This window comes from Herpailurus yagouaroundi, unplaced genomic scaffold (assembly GCF_014898765.1).
Source record: "Herpailurus yagouaroundi ecotype Mexico unplaced genomic scaffold, PumYag 191, whole genome shotgun sequence".
Lineage (NCBI taxonomy): Eukaryota > Metazoa > Chordata > Mammalia > Carnivora > Felidae > Herpailurus > Herpailurus yagouaroundi.
Window position 1 is genome coordinate 14,527,361 of NW_024412422.1, and position 19,414 is coordinate 14,546,774.

Sequence of the window (19,414 nt, forward strand, 5' to 3'; positions counted from 1 at the left end):
GGGAGAGAGGGCTGAATGAGAGAACGGAGTTTGAAAGAATGGGGTTTCCGTGAACGAGGAAGGGTGGATGGCTGGTCCTGGCTTAGTTAGTGTCCAAGCCCAGGGCCCCACACGTGGTGGGGCTGCAGCAGCTACTGCGGGCCTGTACCTCACGACGTGGGGGAGGATGGCATGGTGAGAGTCCCAGAGCCTGGGAGCATGTGTGTCATGGAGAACAGCAAGGTCGAGAGGCTGGCGTAGTGGGGAAGGTGAGTCCCATTTGGGGTGACGCTTTGGAGAGCCCTATCCTGTGAAAGCCGACAGGCGATTTCTCGGCAAGGGCTTTTACGGTCTGCGAGATGGCATTGCTTTTGAGGAAGAGAAATCCCACCCCCGCCCCAAAAGTAAAATTTGACACACCCCACTTAGTAGCAGTTTTCTCTAAGACTAGAAACACCCGCAGAGATCCAATTTTTTTTTTAACACTTATTTATTTTTGAGAGAGAGAGCGAGCGAGCACAAGCGGTGGAGGGACAGAGAGAAAGGGGAGCGGAGGATCCAAAGCAGGCTCTGTACTGACAGCAGAGAGCCCAGTGTGGGGCTCGAACTCAGAAACTGCGAGGTCATGATCCGAGCCGAAGTCAGACGTTTAACCGACTGAGCCACCCAGGCGCCCTGAGAGCCAAACTTTTGATAACACGCTATGGACATGTGTTTTTCATTCATTCATTCACTCCATTCATTCATTCACTCACTCACTCACTGTGAGCAAGTGAGCAGAGGAGGGGCAGAGAGAGGGGAGAGAGAGAATCCCAAGTAGGCTCCACACTGTCGGCATGGAGCCCACGCGTGGGGCTCAGTCCCATGAACCATGAGATCGTGACCTGAGCTGAAATCAAGAGTTGGATGCTCAACCGCTTGAGCTACTCAGGAGCCCCCAGACTTTTGGTTTAAATTTCTTTTTTAATGTTTATTTATTTTTGAGAGAGATCGAGACCGAGTGCAAGCGAGGGAGGGGCAGAGAGAGAGGGAGACACAGAATCGGAAGCAGGCTCCAGGCTCCGAACTGTCAGCACAGAGCCCGATGCGGGGCTTGAACCACGAACTGTGAGATCATGAGCTGAGCCGAAGTCGGACGCTCAACCGACTGAGTCACCCAGGCGCCCTGGCACAGAATTTCAAATACAGTTTTCTTCATTGTTCTGTAGTATCCAGCGTTCCTTATGAGAAATTGGATTTTTCTTTTTCTTTCGTCTTCTTTTCTTTCTTCTTTCTTTCTTTCTTTTTCCTCTCCCCTTGATGTGAACTTTTAGGAGTGTGTCTTTATCTTCATGCCTTAAAATGCTGGGATGATGGACCTTTTTGTGTGGTCCTTTCTCCATTCGTTTTGCTGAGCGCTGTGTGAATATTTTCAGCCTGAAGACCTAGTTTTGTAGTCTGAAAACTCCTTTTGGTAATTTCTTCCACTATTCGTCTCTGTTCTTTCCTGCTAACATTGGGGGACGCTGCTGATTCTGTTGCTCATCTTTTCTCTTGTCTTTCCCACCTCTTTGTCTTTATATTCAGCTTTTCTGAAGAGTTCCTCAACTTTTATCTTCCCCAACCTTTGACTCAACTTTTTCACATCAGCTATCACATTTTTTTGTAAGCCCAGGGAGGGGCTTCATCTTATGACCGTAAGATCAAGACCTGAGCTGAGATCAAGAGTCAGATGCTTAGGGGCACCAGGATGGCTCAGTTGGTTGAGCGTCTGATTTCGGCTCAGGTCATGATCTCACGGTTCGTGAGTTCGAGCCCCGCGTCGGGCTCACTGCTGTCAGCACAAAGCCCGCTTCAGATCCTCTGTCCCCCTCTCTCTACCCCTCCCCGGCTTGCGCTCTCCCTCCTACCCCACCACCCGAAAAAGAGTCAGGTGCTTAACTGACTCAGCCACCCAGGTGCCTCTGAGCTATCATATTTTTAATTTTTAAGACCTCTTATTCTGTGATTATCCCTTTTCCAAAGCCTTCTGTTCTTGTTTCGTGGGTGCCATATTGCCTTACATCTCTGAGACTGATAATTGGGATTAAAAACAAATTCTCCTTTACATTGTCTTAATCTCTTCTGAGGTCATTGTTTCTGATTTATCTGGGCCTATTCCCTGCTGGAGGTTTTCTCAAATATCTGGTTGTTAGTTTAATTTTTTTTATTATTATTTATATTTTTTTAAGATTTTATTTTTTCCTAAATTTTTTTAATGTTTATATATTTTCAAGCGTGAGAGAGAGTGAGAGTGAGAGACAGAGCACATATGGGGGAGGGGCAGAGAGAGAGGGAGACACAGAATGTGAAGCAAGCTCCAGGCTCTGAGCTGTCAGCACGGAGCCCGACGCAGGACTCGAACCCACAAACCGCGAGATCATGACCTGAGCTGATGTCAGATGCCATCCAGGCGCCCCTGAAGATTTTATTTTTTTAAGTAATCTCTACACCCAAGGCAGGGCTCAAGCTCCCGACCCCGAGATCAAGAGTCACACGCTCTTCTAACGGAGCCAGCCAGGCACCCCTTAATTTTTAAATTGAAGTTACTAGGTTGTAAATTCAGCAACATCTTAAATAACTAGATCATTCTGACCAAGCTTAACACTGTTAAAATTATCTATAATGCTTAGTTACATTCTGATGGAAGAGAATGAAAGTCTAGACGGATTAGGATGGGGTGGGGGGTAGAGGGGACGAATCGGATCTCACTGTACTGATGTCTGGAGAGAAGAGCCATCTGACTCACTTGAACGTTACTGTCTGTAATCATCTCCTCCGAGCTGGTGGCTAACTGACCATTGTTATCCTACCAGGGGAGATTAAGTTGGAAACGCCAAGCATCAGTGTGGACAGAGAGGTGTCTGACCTGGCAGCTGACCCGGAAGCCGTTGAAACCTTAGAGCAGTGTGTGATAAACTGGCTGAATCTGATATCCGCAGCTGTGGAGGGCCAGCTGAAGAAGACCCCTCAGGTAACTCAGGCCGCACTTTTGAAGATTCCCTGACCATTCACGTGGCCACCGGAGGAAGAGCCAGGAGTCTGGGGATCTGTCTGACCCAGCCTCTTTTCTTACTCTTTTGTCGCCTCCTTGAAAGTTCAAAGCAAAAAAATAAATTAAAAAAACAAACAAAAAAAAGGGGCGCCCGGGTGGCTCAGTCGGTTGAGCGTCCAACTTCGGCTCAGGTCACGATCTCACGGTTTGTGAGTTCGAGCCCCGCGTCGGGCTCTGTGCCGACAGCTCAGAGCCTGGAGCCCGCTTCGGATTCTGGGTCTCCCTCTCTCCCTGCCCCTCCCTCACTCATGCTCTGTCTCTGTCTCAGAAATAAAGAAACATTAAAAAAAATTTAATAAAAAGTTCAAAATCCCCACACCATCGTTCCTGGGCTTTCTGCTGTTAGCGTGCAGCCACATTACCCTGTGGGCTGACAGAGGTCATACTGTGTGTCAGGATGCTCGTCTGGAGGCTTCCTCCTCAGGCTGGTTTCCTTCGTGGCATGGTACATTGCACCATCAGTTCTCCAGAGAAAGAGAGCGGCTTGGCTTTCTTAGCCAGAGTCCTGACATTCACTCTGACTGGACCATCTGAGGTCAAGTGCAGGGCTCGGTTCCCGTTTGGAGCAGCTGGGAAGAGAGGGAGGGCTTCTGTAGAAACCACCACAAGTGTGCCTTCTGCACGAGCGATGACAGTTTGTGTGTTCGCGTCACCTTGCAGGGTAACGGTCCTCTGGCCGAAATTGAATTCTGGCGGGAAAGAAATGCAACCCTAAGTGCACTCCATGAGCAAACAAAGCTTCCAATAGTCAGGAAGGTCTTGGATGTGATCAAGGAATCAGATTCTATGCTTGTGGCCAACCTGCAGCCAGTCTTAACTGAATTATTCAAGCTCCACATGGAGGCCTCAGACAACGTGCGGTTTCTGTCCACTGTGGAACGTCATTTCAAGGTAGGCCGGGCGTGCTGCGCTTTGGAAAGTCGGGTCTGTAAATTAGCTCTCACGCGGATTTAGTTTCCTTGTTTGTTTATTTAAAAAAATTTTTTTAAATTTACGTGTATTTATTTTTGAGAAATAGAGTGAGACAAAGCGTGAGCGGGGGAGGGGCAGAGAGAGAAGGAGACACAGAGTGTGAAGCAGGCTCCGGGCTCTGAGCAGGCGTCAGCACAGAGCCTGATGCGGGGCTCGAACCCACGAACCGTGAGATCATGACCTGAGCCGAAGTTGGACGCTCAACCGACTGAGCCACCCAGGCACCACTAGTTTCCTTGTTTAATTCAGCACTTAAAAAATTGTGGTCACAAACATATAACATTCATTATTTTAACTACTTGCAAGTATATAGTTCAGTGGCATTAAGTACATACACGAGGGGCGCCTGCGTGGCTCAGTCAGTTAAGTGTCCGACTTCAGCTCAGGTCATCTCATGGTTTGTGAGTTCGAGCTCCGTGTCGGGCTCTGTGCTGACAGCTCAGGGCCTAGAGCCTGCTTCAGATTCTGTGTCTCCCTGTCTCTGCCCTTCTCTGCTCACATGCTTTCTCTGTCTCTCAAAAATAAATAAACATTAAAAAAAAAAACGTACACGGTGCTGGGTGCCCATCCTCATTATCCATAAGCAAGCCATTTTCATCATCCCCGACATAAACTTGGACCCCTTGAGCACCGATTCCCTCCTCCCTGCCCCTCTGGTAATCTCTCTCCCACTTTCTGTCTATGAACTTGTCCGTTCTTGGTATTTTATACACGTGGCATCGTACATCTTTTGTGCTGTCTCACCACGACTTTGGTTTACATTCCCTAGTGACTGATGAGGTTGAACACCTTTCACTCTGCTTCTTAGGCCGTTTGCGTATCTTTGGTGAAACATCTGCTGTAATCTTTTCCCCATTTTTAATTTGCCTCCTTATTGATTTATGAGTTAAACATTTTTGAATACAAGTTCCTTATCAGATACATGCTTAGCAATATTCCAATCTGTGTGTGTTTTCATTTTCTTTTTTAATTTTTTTTTTTTTAACGTTTATTTATTTTTGGGACAGAGAGAGACAGAGCATGAACGGGGGAGGGGCAGAGAGAGAGGGAGACACAGAATCGGAAACAGGCTCCAGGCTCCGAGCCATCAGCCCAGAGCCTGACGCGGGGCTCGAACTCACGGACCGCGAGATCGTGACCTGGCTGAAGTCGGACGCTTAACCGACTGCGCCACCCAGGCGCCCCAACGTTTTCATTTTCTTAATGACAATTGTGTTCTTTGTCTTCCCATTTTGTGGGTCAGGAGTTTGGGGAAAGCTTAGCTGGGCGGTTCCTCTTGGCTCATGTACAACAGTTGGGGTGGCTGGGCTGCGGGACCCCTTCCACGTGGCTTCTTTGCCCACACATCTGGCGTCTGGGTGCTCCTGGGCCTTTTTTGTACATGTGGTATCTAAGTCCCTAGTATTTCTCTACGTGGTTTGGATGTCTCAAAGCCTGGTGGCTTCAGGGTAATAGGGTGGCCATGCTTGCTTTTTAAAAAAATTTTTAAAGAGTTTATTTATTTTTGAGAGAGCGAGGGAGAGAGGGAGAAGGAGAGAATCAGCAGGGGCAGGGCAGAGAGAGGGGGGACTGGCAGCAGAGAGCCTGATGCAGGGCTCGAACTCAGGAACCGTGAGATCATGAACTGAGCCAAAGTCAGACGCTTAACCGACTGAGCCACCCAGGCGCCCCTAATGCCTCTTTATTTTGAGAGAGAGAGAGAGAGAGAGAGAGAGAGAGAGAGAGAGAGAGAGAATCCCAAGCAGGCTCCACGCTCGGTGTGGAGCCTGACTCGGAGCTCAGTCTCACAACTGCGAGATCGTGACTTGAACTGAAGTAAGTGATCTGATGCTTATGTGACTGAGCCACCCAGTCCCCTGGATGGTCATACTGTTTACATGGTGGCTGGCTACCAAGAGACCAGAAGCAACATTACGGCCGCCATATTCTACTGACTAAAGAAGTAACAGCCTGTGCAGACTCGAGGGGGTGGAGATGACTCGGTCTCTTAATGGCGAGGGGGACACAGTCAAGATGTTGTGGCTGCGTTTGGAAAATACAATCTGCCACATGGAATATGTACTGGGTGTGTGTGTGTGTGTGTGTACTCAATAGCTATACATGTATATATTCTTTTTCTCTATATTTACTTTTCTCGCTCTCTACGTATCTATTTATGTATATACACACTCCTACTTTATACACTGCTTCAAATGGCTTTATTTACTTTAATTGTAAATCTTATCTGTCTTTCCGTGTCAGTGTGCACAGACCTATTTCAGACTCCTTTCGGTGGTGAAATGCTTCCTCCCGCACTAAATACACTTATTGAATTAGGAAGAGTGAAACTTCCCGCGCACGCGCCGCTTTATCAAACTACTCGGACCCCAAGGCTAAGGTTGTTTGCTCTCTCCGATTAGAACATCACGCACGGATCTAGCTTTCACGTCGTCCTGGAGACCATCCCATCCATGATGAGTGCCCTGAGGATGGTGTGGATCATCTCCCGACACTACAATAAAGATGAAAGGATGATTCCGCTCATGGAGCGGATTGCCTGGGAAATCGCCGAAAGAGTCTGCAGAGTGGTCAACCTGAGGACTTTGTTCAAGTGAGAAGTAGCGATGCTATGTTTTTCCAAAGATCTTAAACAGCTTTTTTTTTTAAAGTTTATTTATTTATTTTGAGAGAGAAAGAGAATGTGAGTGGGGAGGCGGGGAGAGGAGAGAGAGAGAGAGAAAGAGAGAGAGAGAGAATGAATGAGAATCCTAAACCGGCTCTATGCCGTAAGCACAGAGCCCAGCTCGGGGCTTGAACTCGCGAACCTTGAGATCATGACCTGAGCTGAAATCGAGAGTCAGATGCTTAACCTACTGAGCCACCTGGGTGCCCCTTAAACAGCTTTATTGAAACATGATGCACACACCGTACGATTCACCAGAATGTACAAGCCAACGGCTCTTCGTGTATTTGGAGTTGTGTATCTGTGGCCATAATCGATTGTGGAATGTTTTCTCTAATCCAAAAAGAAACCCCAAACCCTTTAGCTGTCACATCCAGCCTCCCCAGCCCACCTCGCCTTGGGCAACCACAGATCTACTTTCTGTCTCTCTCGATTTGCCTTTTCTGAACATTCGTACAAATGGAGTCATACACGTGGTGGCTTTTACGACAGACTCCTTCTGCTCAGCACCATGGTTTTTTTCTTTTTCTTTTTTTAAATATGAAATTTATTGTCAAATTGGTTTCCATACAACACCCAGTGCTCATCCCAAAAGATGCCCTCCTCAATACCCCTCACCCACCGTCCCCTCCCTCCCACCCCCCATCAACCCTCAGTTTACTCTCCGTTTTTAAGAGTCTCTTCTGCTTTGGCTCTCTCCTTCTCTAACTTTTTTTTCCCCTTCCCCTCCCCCATGGTCTTCTGTTAAGTTTCTCAGGATCTACGTAAGAGTGAAAACATATGGTATCTGTCTTTCTCCGTATGGCTTATTTCACTTAGCATCACACTCTCCAGTTCCATCCACGTTGCTACAAATGGCCAGATTTCATTGTTTCTCATTGCCACGTAGTACTCCATTGTGTATGTAAACCACAATTTCTTTATCCATTCGTCAGTTGACGGACATTTAGGCTCTTTCCATCATTTGGCCATTGTTGAAAGTGCTGCTATAAGCGTTGGGGTACAAGTGCCCCTCTGCGTCAGCATTCCTGTGTCCCTTGGGTATCAGCACCATGGTTTCAAGGTTCACCCGTGTGGGAGCCGGTATCAGGGCCTCATTCCCCTTTAGGGCCAACTAATAGCCCGTCGTGTGGACACGTAGGTTATTTTAATCAGGATTGTCTTCCTTAGTTATCCTGGGAGACACCAAGTCCCAGGGCCCCTAAGGCCGGAGGGCCTCTGGAATCAATGAAGGAGGTGCAGATGTTCACGTTCCTAAAAACAAAACAAAACAAAAAAAACCTCTGCAGGTGAAAGAGGCACAACAATCTTGGCTTTGTCATTTCCCTGTGGTGCTGCAGCCTGCACTGTTGACTTGTGGCCCAGCCCAGGCTACCGGTCCCCTTCCGGCTGGAACAGAGAGGTCCCCAGGGGAGCCGCAGCTCTGCCGGTTGGGTGGGCGGCCGGCCGGGTGCTGTTCAGCCCCAGGGGTGGCCTACGGATCTGCAAGGGGGTCGCACCCTCGTAGGCCGGTGCAGGGGGCTGTGGGATGGGGAGGCCCTGCTCCTCGGGGACGGCGCTCCCCTCGGAAACCTGCTCCCCTTGGGCTGTGCGGCTCGGACCGCCACCGAGGCTCAGCCTCCCCTCCCCCCCCCCCCCCCCCCTCGCTGCTTCTCTTTGCTCCACAGAGAAAATCGAGCCAGCGCCCAGCACAAAACCTCGGAGGCTAGGAACACCCTGCACACGTGGAAAAAGGCCTATTTCGACACCAGGGCCAAGATCGAGGCTTCGGGGAGAGAAGCTCGGTGGGAGTTTGATCGAAAGCGGCTGTTTGAGAGAACGGATTACATGGCTGCCATCTGCCAGGATCTCTGCGACATCCTGCAGGTGGGGAGGCTGGAGCGGGTGTTCTCCGATGCCCCGAAAGGTGGCTGGGGTTCGGACGTGGCTGGACGGAGAGCGGTTTGGCTTTTTGATGGCACGCTGTCCGTATCCAGCGGAAACCAGGAGTCGGACAGGGGCTGGCGGGGGAGGGAGGGAAACCCTTGAGAGACCACGCAGAATGTACCGGAAGGTACCAAAGCGGGCCAGACCGCTCGCACTTCTCCTTGTCTCCTGTGACCGACCTCCCTCACCCCGCTCTCAGCTGTCCTTTGGCCTCCGGCCACGCCTGCCTCGTAGCTTTTGCAGAATCCTCCCCCTCCTGTCTTTCCGTTAAATGTCGGAACTTCTCAAAGCTAGTCCAAGACTTATTCTCTCCTGACGCCACATCATCCTGCCCGTTGTTTCGGCTGCTACCCATCCTTCAGGGACTCCTTGTTTATCTGGTCCCTCTCTCTTTTGAATAAACGGTCAAAGGGTCTAGTGGCTGGTTGGATGAATTATCCACTGTTCTTTGTCTCACGAAGGTCCATCCGTCCGTTCATTCTTAGTATTTATGGAGCGCTCACTTGTGCCAGGCACCCGTGCTTGCTACCAGGGCCGGCTACGTCACCTGCCGTGCCCAGTGCAACAGATGTGGGACCCCTTGTTCAAAAAGTAGGAAAGGGGCGCCTGGGTGGCGCAGTCGGTTAAGCGTCCGACTTCAGCCAGGTCACGATCTCGCGGTCCGTGAGTTCAAGCCCCGCGTCAGGCTCTGGGCTGATGGCTCGGAGCCTGGAGCCTGTTTCCGATTCTGTGTCTCCCTCTCTCTCTGCCCCTCCCCTGTTCATGCTCTGTCTCTCTCTGTCCCAAAAATAATTAAAAAAAAAAAAAAAAAGTAGGAAAAAATGCTATTAAAAGCATTAAAATCTAAAGCTTTTCCCTTTCTTCTGACATCTCTTACCTCGGCAGGCTTTATTTTTTTGTTTGCCCACGACTGTGGCAAAGTAAAGAAGGTGAAGGGAAATTGAACATTTAAATTATTCCATGATTTGGGGCACCTGGGTGGCTCTTTTTTTTTTTTTTAATGTTTATTTTTGAGAGAGAGAGAGAGAGAGAGAGTGCAAGCAGGAGAGGGGCAGAGAGAGAGGGAGACAGAGAATCCGAAGTGGGCTCCACACTGACAGTGGAGAGCCCTATGTAGGGCTCGAACCCATGAGCTGAGATCGTGACCTGAGTGGAAGTTGGAAGTTTAACCGACTGAGCCACCCAGACGCCCCGAGCATCTGACTCTTAATTTCAGCTCAGGTCCCGATCTCACATTTGCGAGTTCCAGCCCCAGTGCACTTGGGCTCTGCACTGACAGGGTGGAGCCTGCTTGGGATTCTCTCCCTCTCCCTCTCTCTGCCCCTCCCCTGCTAGCACTTTCTGTCTCTCTCTCAAATTAATATTTAAATTATTCCATGAGTTTTACCATTCATATTTACATTGCGCAGTGTTCGCTTAAAGGGCAGATACAAGGCCATTTGACTCGAATGCGGAATCACTGAAAAGACGTGATTTGTACTTTGTCACTCGAATGTGCAGATGTACGTCATTGCCAGAACGATGCGACAGCGCGGCACACAGCTGACTTGGTTGGTTTTCTCCCACTTCTTTTAATTTTTTTAATTCAGAAATTTTTTTAAGTTTTTAAAATTTGAATTCCAGTTACTTAACATACAGTGCGATATCAGTTTCAGGCGTATGATATAGAGACTCAATACTTCCATACCACGCCCTGCGCTCATCGCAACAAATGCCCTCCTTCGTCCCCATCACCTGGTTCACTCACCTCCCCACACCCTCCCCTCTGGTAGCCATTGGCGTGTTCTCTGGAGCTAAGAGTCTGTTTCTTGGTTTTCCTTTCTTTCTTTCCCCCCATGATCCTTTGTTTTGTTTTGTTTCTTAAATTCTATGTATGTGTGAAATCGTGGTATTTGTCTTTCTCCGACTTACTTCACTAAGTAGAATACTCTCCAGTTCCATCTGTATCCCTGCAAATGGCAAGATTTCATTCTTTTGATGGCTGGATGATATCCCATTGCATATATAAAATATCACCTCTTCTTTATCCATTCATCAGTCGAAAGACATCTGGGCTCTTTCCATAATTTGGCTACCGTTGATAGCACTGCCATAAACATTGTCCCCTTTTAAATCAGTATTTTCTTTTTTTTATCCTTTGGATAAATACCTAGTAGTACAATTGCTGGGCTGTAGGATAGTTCTACTTTTAACTTTTTGAGGAACTTCCATACTGTTTCCCAGTGTGGCTGCACCAGTTTGCCCTCCCACCAGAAGTGCTAAGGGTTCCCTTTTCTCTACATCCTCGCCAATACCTGTTGTTTCTTGTGTTGTTCATTTTAGACATTCTGAGAGGTGTGAGGTGGTATCTCATTGTGGTCTTGACTTGTATTTTCCTGATGATGAGTGATGTTGAGCATTTTTTCACGTGTCTGTCAGTCATCTGGATGTCTTCTTTGGAGAAGTGTCTGTTCATGTCTTCTGCCCATTTCTTCATTGGATTATCTGTTCTTTTGGGTGTTGAGTTTGAGAAGTTCTTTATAGATTTTGGATAGTAACCCTTTATCAGAGATGTCATTTGCAAATATCTTTTCCCATTCTGTCAGTTGCCTTTTAGTTTTGTCGATTGTTTCCTTCATGGTGCAGAAGTTTTTTATCTTGAGGAAATCCCAGTAGTTCATTTTTGCTTTTGTTTCCCTTGCCTCTGAAGACGCGTCTAGTAAGAACTTGCTACGGCCAAGGTCAAAGAGATGTTCTCCTCTAGGATTTTGATGGTTTCCTGTCTCACACTGAGGTCTTTCATCCATTTTGAATTTATTTTTGCGTATGGTGTAAGAAAGCGGTCCAGTTCTTCTGTCTGTTGCTGTCCAGTTTTCCTAACACCATTTGTTGAAGAGCCTTTTTTCCATTGGATAGTCATTCCTGCTTTGTTGAAAATTAGTTCACCCTATAGTTGTGGGTCCATTTCTGGGTTCTCTATTCTGTTCCATTGATCTATGTGTCTGTTTTTGTGCCAGTACCATACCGTCCTGATGATTACAGCTTTGTAATACAGCTAGAAGTCCGGAATTGTAAGGCCTCCAGCTTCGCTTCTCTTTTTCAACATTACTTTGGCTATTTGAGGTCTTTTCTGGTTTCATATAAATTTTAGAATTCCAAGTTCCAGTTCTGTGAAAAATGCCGGTGTTATTTTGACAGGTGTTATTTATACGGCATTGAATGTATAAATTGCTTTGGGTAGTATAGACATTTTAACAATATTGTTCTTCCAATCCATGAGCATGGAATGTTTTTCCATTTCTTTGCGTCTTCAGTTTCTTTTATAAGTATTCTATAGTTTTCAGAGTACAGATCTTTTACTTCTTTGGTTAGGTTTATCCATAGGTATGTTATGGTTTTTGGTGTGATTGTAGTGGGACCGATTCTTTGATTTCTCTTTTCTGCTACTTCATTACTGGTGTATAGAAATGTAACAGGGGCACCTGGGTGACTCAGTCAGTTGGTTGAACATCCGACTTCGGCTCAGGTCATGATCTCGTGGTTCGTGAGTTCAAGCCTCACATTGGGCTTGCTGTCATCAACCTGTCTGTGCAAAGCCCACTTCAGATCCTCTGTCCCCCTCTCCCTGCCCCTTCCCTGCTTGTGCTCTCCCCAAAACAAATAAATATTAAAAACAAGAAGAACTGCAACAAACTTCTGTATGTTGATTTTTTATCCTGTGACTTTGCTAAATTCTCGTATCAATGAATCTAGAAAATTCTCTGGTGGAGTCTTTTGGGTTTTCTATGTGGAGTATCACGTCCTCTGTGAAGAGTGAAAGTTTGACTTTTTTTCTTGTTGATTTGGATGCCTTTTATTTCTTTTTGTTGTCTGATTGCTGAGGCTAGGACTTCCAGGGCTATGTTGAACAACAGTGGTGCGAGCGGACATTTCTGTCATGTTCCTGACTTTAGGGAGAAAGCTCTCCGTTTTTCCCCATTGAGGATGATATTAGCTGTGGGTCCTTCTGATGTTGAGGTATGTTCCCTCTATCCCTACTTTTTAGAGGGTTTTTATCAAGAATTGATGCTGTATTTTGTCAAATGCTTTTTCTGCCTCTATTGAGAATTTCATATGGTTCGTATCCTTTCTTCTATTAATGTGGTGTATCGCATTGTTTGATTTGTGGATATTGAACCACCTCTGTAGCCCAGGAATAAATCCCACTTGATCATGGAAAATAATTCTTTTAATGTACTGTTGGATTCAATTTTCTAGTATCTTATTGAGAATTTTTGCATCCATGTTCATCAAGGATATTGGCCTGTAGTTCTTTTTTTCAGTGGAGTCTTTGTCTGGTTTTGGAATCAAGGTAATGCTGGCTGCATAGAATGAGTTTGAAAGTTTTCCTTCAATTTCTGTTTTTTGGAACAGTTTCAGAAGAATAGGTATTAATTCTTCTTTCTTTATTTTTTAAAGTTTATTTATTTATTTTGAGAGAGAGAGTGCAAGTATGAGTGGTGGAGGAGGAGAGAGAGAAGGAGAGAAAGAATCCCAAGCAGGCTCTTACGCAGAACCCTATGTGGGGCTTGAACTCATGAACCTTGAGATCATGACCTGAGCTGAAATCAAGAGTCAGACACTTAACTGACTGAGCCACCCAGTTCTTTAAATGTTTGGTAGAATTTCCCTTGGAAGCCATCTGTCCCTGGACTCTTGTTTATTGGGAGATTTTTGACTACTGATTCAATTTCTCTTTCTTTCTCTCTCTCTTTTCTTTTGAGAGACAAAGGATCCCATGGGGGGGGGGTGGAGGGAGGGAGAGACAGAGAGAGAGAAGTGGGGCTCAACTGGGGCTTGTGATGTTTACCCAAAGCAGGGTTGGGGCTCACCCGATGCAGGACACGAGCTCACCTGAAACAGGGCATGAGCTCACCCGATATAGGGCTTGAACTCATCTATTGTGAGATCATGACTTGAGTCGAAGTCAGATGCTTAACTACTGAGCCACCCAGGTGCCCCCTGATTCAATTTCTTTGCTGGTTATGGGTCTGTTCAAATTTTCCATTTCTTCCTGTTTCAATTTCGGTAGTTTGTATGCTTTTAGGAACTTATCCCTTTCTTCCAGATCTCCCAGTTTGTTGGCATATAATTACTCATAATATTCTGTCGTATAATTGTCTGTATTTCTGTGGTGTCAGTTGTGATCTCTCCTCTTTCATTTACGATTTTATTTTATTTTCTGGTCTTTTCTCTTTTTGATAAGTCTGGCTAGGAGTTTATCAATTTTGTTAATTCTTTTCAAAGAACCAGCTCCTAGTTTTGTTGGTCCTGTTTTACTTTTTTTTTTTTTTTTTTAATTTATGTGTTGTTTATTTCTGCTCTAATCTGTATTTCTTTTCTTCTGCTGGTTTTAGGCTTTATTCGCTGTTCTTTTTCCAGCTCCTTTAGGTGTTGGGTTGTGTACTTGAGACTTTTCTTGCTTCTTGAGTAAGGCCTGTATTGCTATATACTTCCCTCTTATGACTGCCTTTGTTGCATCCCAAAGGTTTTGGACTGTAATGTTTTCATTTTCATTTTTTCATTTGCTTACATGTATTTTTAAATTTCTTCTTTAATTTCCTGGTTGACACATTCATTCTTTAGTAGGATTTTCTTTAACCTTCATGTATTTGTGGTCTTTCCAATTTTTTTTCTTGTGGTTGACTTCACGTTTCATAGTGTTGTGGTCTGAAAATATGCATGGTATTGTTGCATCCACACAACTCCTGAAACAGAATGCTATGGGCACCAGTGACAGTCACAACAAAGTTTATTACAATGAGAGGCAAGGCCGACCGATCCGGACCAACACTCTTGATAAGAGTGTGGCCCCGAACAGCCGGGTACAGAGTTTTTATGGCCGACCACATCGTTTTATCATCACCTGGGAACAGAACAGAGAAGCAGTTCCCAGATGAGTTAGAAACAGTTTCTGGATGAAGTGATTATTTTAGACTTTTTGCCGCTAAGTTGCAACCAGTGGATCTCCTTGACCTTGCCTCTGATGCTCTTCTCTTTGAGCTTTTGTTTCCTTCATCGGCGAAGCCTGATTTATAACAGTATGAAGCATAATTTACAAGAGTGAAGCAAGGCTGTTATCTCTTGACCTTCAGTGTCAGAACAAAGCTGTTATTTTTCAAGCTACACGTTAGCCTTACACTACAATTTGACCCTTACAGTATGATCTCAATCTTTTTGTATTTGTCGAGGGCGGATTTGTGACCCAGTATGTAATCTGTCCTGGAGAATGTTCCATGTGCACTCGAAAAGAATGTGTATTCTGCTTTAGGATGAAATGTTTCGAATATATCCATCAGTCCATCTGGTCCAGTGTGTCATTTAAAGCCATTGTTTTCATTTACAATTGTTAGGTCTTCTTGGTAGATAGACCTCTTTATTATGATATAGTGCCCTCCTTCACCTCTTGTTACAGTCTTTGGTTTAAAATCTAGTTTGTCTGATATAAGTATGGCTACTCCGACTTTCTTTTGATGTCATTAGGATGGTAGATGGTTCTCCACCCCCCTCACTTTCAATCTGGGTGTCTTTGGGTCTCACACGAGTCTCTTATAAGTGGAATATTGATGGGTCTTTTAACCCATTCTGAAACCTTCGATCTTCTACGTCACCTATTCTCTCCTCTGCTTCTTCAATCCTGTTGGGACTCTATCCAGTCAGTTTTGCTTCTCAGTTACAGCATTTTATTTTTCCAGTCTGACTAGTTTTTGGGTCTTTGATCTCTGTAGCAAGGGTTTCTCTGGAGTCTTCTGTGCTTTTTTTCAAGGCCAGCTAGTATTCTTCTGACTGGTGTTCTAAATTCTTGTTCAGATATATTGCTTCTATCTGTTGTGAGCAAATCCCTGGCTGTGGTTTCTTCTTGATCTTCCTTTGGGGGGGGGGATTCTCTGCCTTGTCATTTTGTCTAGGTTTTTGTCTTTTGCGTATTGTGAGAGCTTGTTATGTTTCTTGCTCTTGAGAATACTGCTGTATTGAGGGGGTCCTACCTGGACCAGGGGGTCCAGGCCTGGTGCTTCGGGAAGGGTTTCTGGCCATGGGGCACTGTGCTGCTGTGCTTTGGTTGCTCTTTCCCCCAGGTCAGTCCTCTGCAGAGCTCCTCCTTGCTTGCAGTGAGGAGTCTTTGGACTTTTAACTATGTGCGCTTTGATTTGTTTGTTAAAGGAAGCTCGATACAAAAAAAGAGAAAAGGAAAAGGAACCAAAGCCCCAAACGGACAAACAACTATAAGCCTGATTCCACGAGAGAAAAAAAGAGAAAGAACGAGACTGATTCAAAAAATGAGACAAGGGGGGCACCTGGGTGGCTCAGTTGGTTGAATGTTCAACTCTTGATGGCGGCTCAGGTCATGATCCCAGGGTTGTGGGATCGAGCCCTGTGTCAGGCTCTGTGGTGAGTGTGGAGCCTGCTTGGGATTCTCTCCTTCTCTCTCTGTCCCTCCCCTACTCACATGTGCACTCTCTCTCTCAAATAATAAATAAACTTCAAAAAAGAAATTAAAAAAAAAAAAACCCAAAAAGCCCCACAAAAAGTGAGAGAAGGAAATGAAAATACAAACAAATGAACAAAAAACTCTAAGTCTGATTCCAAAGGAAAACAACAAAAAAAGAAAGTCTGGTCCTATTTCCAGCTTCAGAACTGAAGCTGACGCTTTGGAGCCCTCTATGATCAGTAGGTGGGGTGCGTGTGGGGGGGTCTGTGCTCCTCCTCTGGGGGAGAGGCGCCCAGTCAGACGGCTCAGCAGGGCGCAGGGGGCGTGGTCTGATGTAAGCAGCTCGAGTCTCCACTGGGGGCGCTGTGTTGGTTGCTGAAGTCCCGGGTGCTGGTGGTCAGGGAAGGTGGCGTCACCCCGCTCTCCGGTCCCCAGGGAGGGGAGCTCAGGCCTCCCAGGAGAGCCAACGGTCTCCCCTCCTGTGTCCCAGGCTTCCGTCAGATCCCTGCCAACAGGCCGACTGTGCCCAGGCTGGTGGGGCTGGGATTCGAAACTCCCAATCTTGGGGCGCCTGGGTGGCTCAGCGGGTTGGGCATCTGACTCTTGGTTTCCGATTGGGACACGATCTCACACTTCGTGCGACTGAGCCTCACGTTGGGCTCTGCACTGACAGCATAGATCCTGCTTTCTCTCTCTCTCTCTCTCTCTCTCTCTCTCTGTCTCTGTCTCTCTGTCTCTGTCTCTGTCTCTCAAAATAAATATTTAAAATAAAAAAGAAAAACTTCAAATCTTAAAGAACCTGCTCCTCCCTCTGGAGGAGCCCCTTGCGGTGCTGCTCCTGGCTCTGTTCGGTCCCAGAAAAGCAGTTGTGTGGCCCTGTAGGTGCCTGGAGTTTATGGTGACGCACAGTGACAAGCTGCGGCCACGTTGTCTGCCCTCAGCGCACGCCTCTGTCCCCTGCTGTGGATCGGCTGCTCAGGTGTGCCCCCAAGTCTTTTGTTCTGGGAGAGGCCATCTGCCCTCTTCCAGATGTACTCTGAGAAGGAAGGTTCTCTCCAAGTGCACCCCCGGGGATCCCCACCTGACACGCTGTTGCCGGTCTTCTCCCCGCCCCCCCCCCCCCGTCTGCCCGGCTCGACGTCCGGGAATGGTGCAAACTTCCAGACCCTCAGAATGTGAGCTCCTCTGTTTGCAAAAACTTGTGACAGTCCGTTTCTCTCGATTCCCCGGTCGGTGGTTTTGGGGGGTGTTTTTCTTGCACGACCCGAACCCCCTCTCTCCTCCGCTCTCTCTGTCTTCTCTCCACGAAAAGGGCTCCCTCCCCTCCAAGGCACTGCGGCTCTTCTCTCCCCCAGTTCACGTCTCTGTGCCTCTTGGTACCTGCCACGGTCTCTCCCTCTAATTGTGCAGATTGTTCTCTTAATCCTCAGGCTGATTTCCTAGGTGCTCAGAATGATACGATGTTGACCGAGCTGGGTTCCAGGGACCAGGCAGGTCCAGGGTCCCCCTACCCCTCTGCCATCTTAACTCCTTCTCTCTCTCACTTCTTGGTGCGAGCACACTCTGCCAGGATTCTCTACCTCCAGCTTACCAACGGGTAAGGAAGGGCTGGGTGGGTTGCCTGAACTTTGTCCTATGTCATCGCTCAGGGGGAGTAGTTGGCCAACACGGGGAAGTAACAGGAAGTTACAGAACCGATATGGTAGGTTTCCTGATCAGGTGTGTTTCCTAGCCCACTGTTCTGGAAGCAAACTCCGGCTTGAAGGGAGAAGGTGGTCTCTCATCGCAGCCTGTGTCCTCGTGTACTTGTCTTTGATGTGACACATTTCCCTGTGCTGGCTGCGAATGTCCCCCCAACCCCCTGAACTGCCGTACGTGGGCCCACTAGAATTCTGTGCTTGTGGGGCGTCCCATGCTGTATGTGACAAAGTGGAAGCAGACAAGTAGATCCCGCGTATCTGCTCACATGTGTGCATGGCCGCCCTATCAGATTTCATTTACAAAACACACGTTCAAAGATAAAATTACTGGGGTGTCTGGGTGGCTCAGTCGGTTGAACATCCGACTTCGGCTCAGGTCATGATCTCACAGTTTGGGAGTTCCAGCCCCATGTCGGGCTCTGTGCCGACAGCTCAGAGCCTGGAGCCTGGAGCCTGCTTCGTATTCTGTGTCTCCCTCCCTCTCTGACCCTCCCCTGCTCGACACTGTCTCTCACTCAAGAGTAAATAAACGTTAAACACACTCATGGAAAACCGAAAGGCAGCCTCCCTGTGTTTTGTTTGTTTGGACAGGTTATGGAGGAATTTTACAATATATTTGGTCCAGAACTAAAGGCAGTGACGGGGGATCCCAAGCGCATTGACGATGTCCTGTGCAGGGTGGACAGCCTGGTCACCCCCATGGAAAACCTGACCTTTGACCCCTTCAGCATCAAGTCTTCCCAGTACTGGAAATATGTGATGGATGAATTCAAGATTGAAGTTTTGGCAAGTAACTCACCTATAGATTTGATCTTGGAAGTGGGTACCATGGTTCCCCCATGTTAAATTTGTTTCGTTATGCTTAGGATTTTTTTTTTTTTTAATCACTAAAAGTAATACCTGCTCACTTGTAAAAAACAGAGGCAATACCATAAGAGAGTCTTAAATACAGACTGGACCGAGGATTGCTGCAGGGGAGGTAGGTGGGGGGGTGGGCTAAACGGATGATGGGCATTAAGGAGGGCACTTGTTGGGATGAGCACGGGGCGTCATATATGAGGGATGAATCACTGGGTTCTACTTCTGCAACCAATGCTACACATGTATGTCGACTAACTTGAATTTAAATAAATAAATAAATAAAAACAAATGATACCGAGGAATATAAGATAAAAATGAACATTCCTTAATCTTTTTTGTCCCCATTCCTATCTCTAGGCAGAATAAGGTTAAGTCAAACTACACACAGTAGCATCTCTACAAAGGTGGGTTTGCTGTATAATTGGGGAGGACATAGGAGGCTGCGGAATGGGACTTGATTTAGTAGGCAGTAGGGAGCCACTGAGGTTATAGAGTGAGGTAATCAGAATTATGGTTGAGGAAGGTTCTTCTGGTCACAGCATAGGCTGATTTAGGCTGGGGAATGAGAGGAGGTGGGGAGATGATATAGGAGGTTGTGGCCTGGGGTATGGGGGAAGCAGAACCTGTCAGAGAGAGGCTGTAGCTGAGAATATGGTTTCACACCACACAGCGTGATAGGATGGTGTATGGTCCATCGTGGTTACTCTTTCAGCTTCATGTGGGAGGCACATCAGCAGCGTCCCCATTTTAGGTCTTGAGTAATTGTTTTTATAACCAGAGCATCTTTTTATATG

General features: G+C 46.9%; 1 protein-coding gene across 1 annotated transcript in view; it reads left to right on the top strand.

The window, feature by feature from the left end:
* The window catches only part of DNAH10 (dynein axonemal heavy chain 10), a 144,042-nt gene that overhangs the window by 15,190 nt on the left and 109,438 nt on the right, over nucleotides 1-19,414 (top strand). The window contains exons 7-11 of the mRNA XM_040444042.1: nucleotides 2,814-2,971; nucleotides 3,713-3,943; nucleotides 6,424-6,614; nucleotides 8,354-8,552; nucleotides 18,351-18,545. Coding sequence (XP_040299976.1) covers nucleotides 2,814-2,971; nucleotides 3,713-3,943; nucleotides 6,424-6,614; nucleotides 8,354-8,552; nucleotides 18,351-18,545 — 974 coding nt within the window. The remainder of the gene's footprint in view (nucleotides 1-2,813; nucleotides 2,972-3,712; nucleotides 3,944-6,423; nucleotides 6,615-8,353; nucleotides 8,553-18,350; nucleotides 18,546-19,414) is intronic.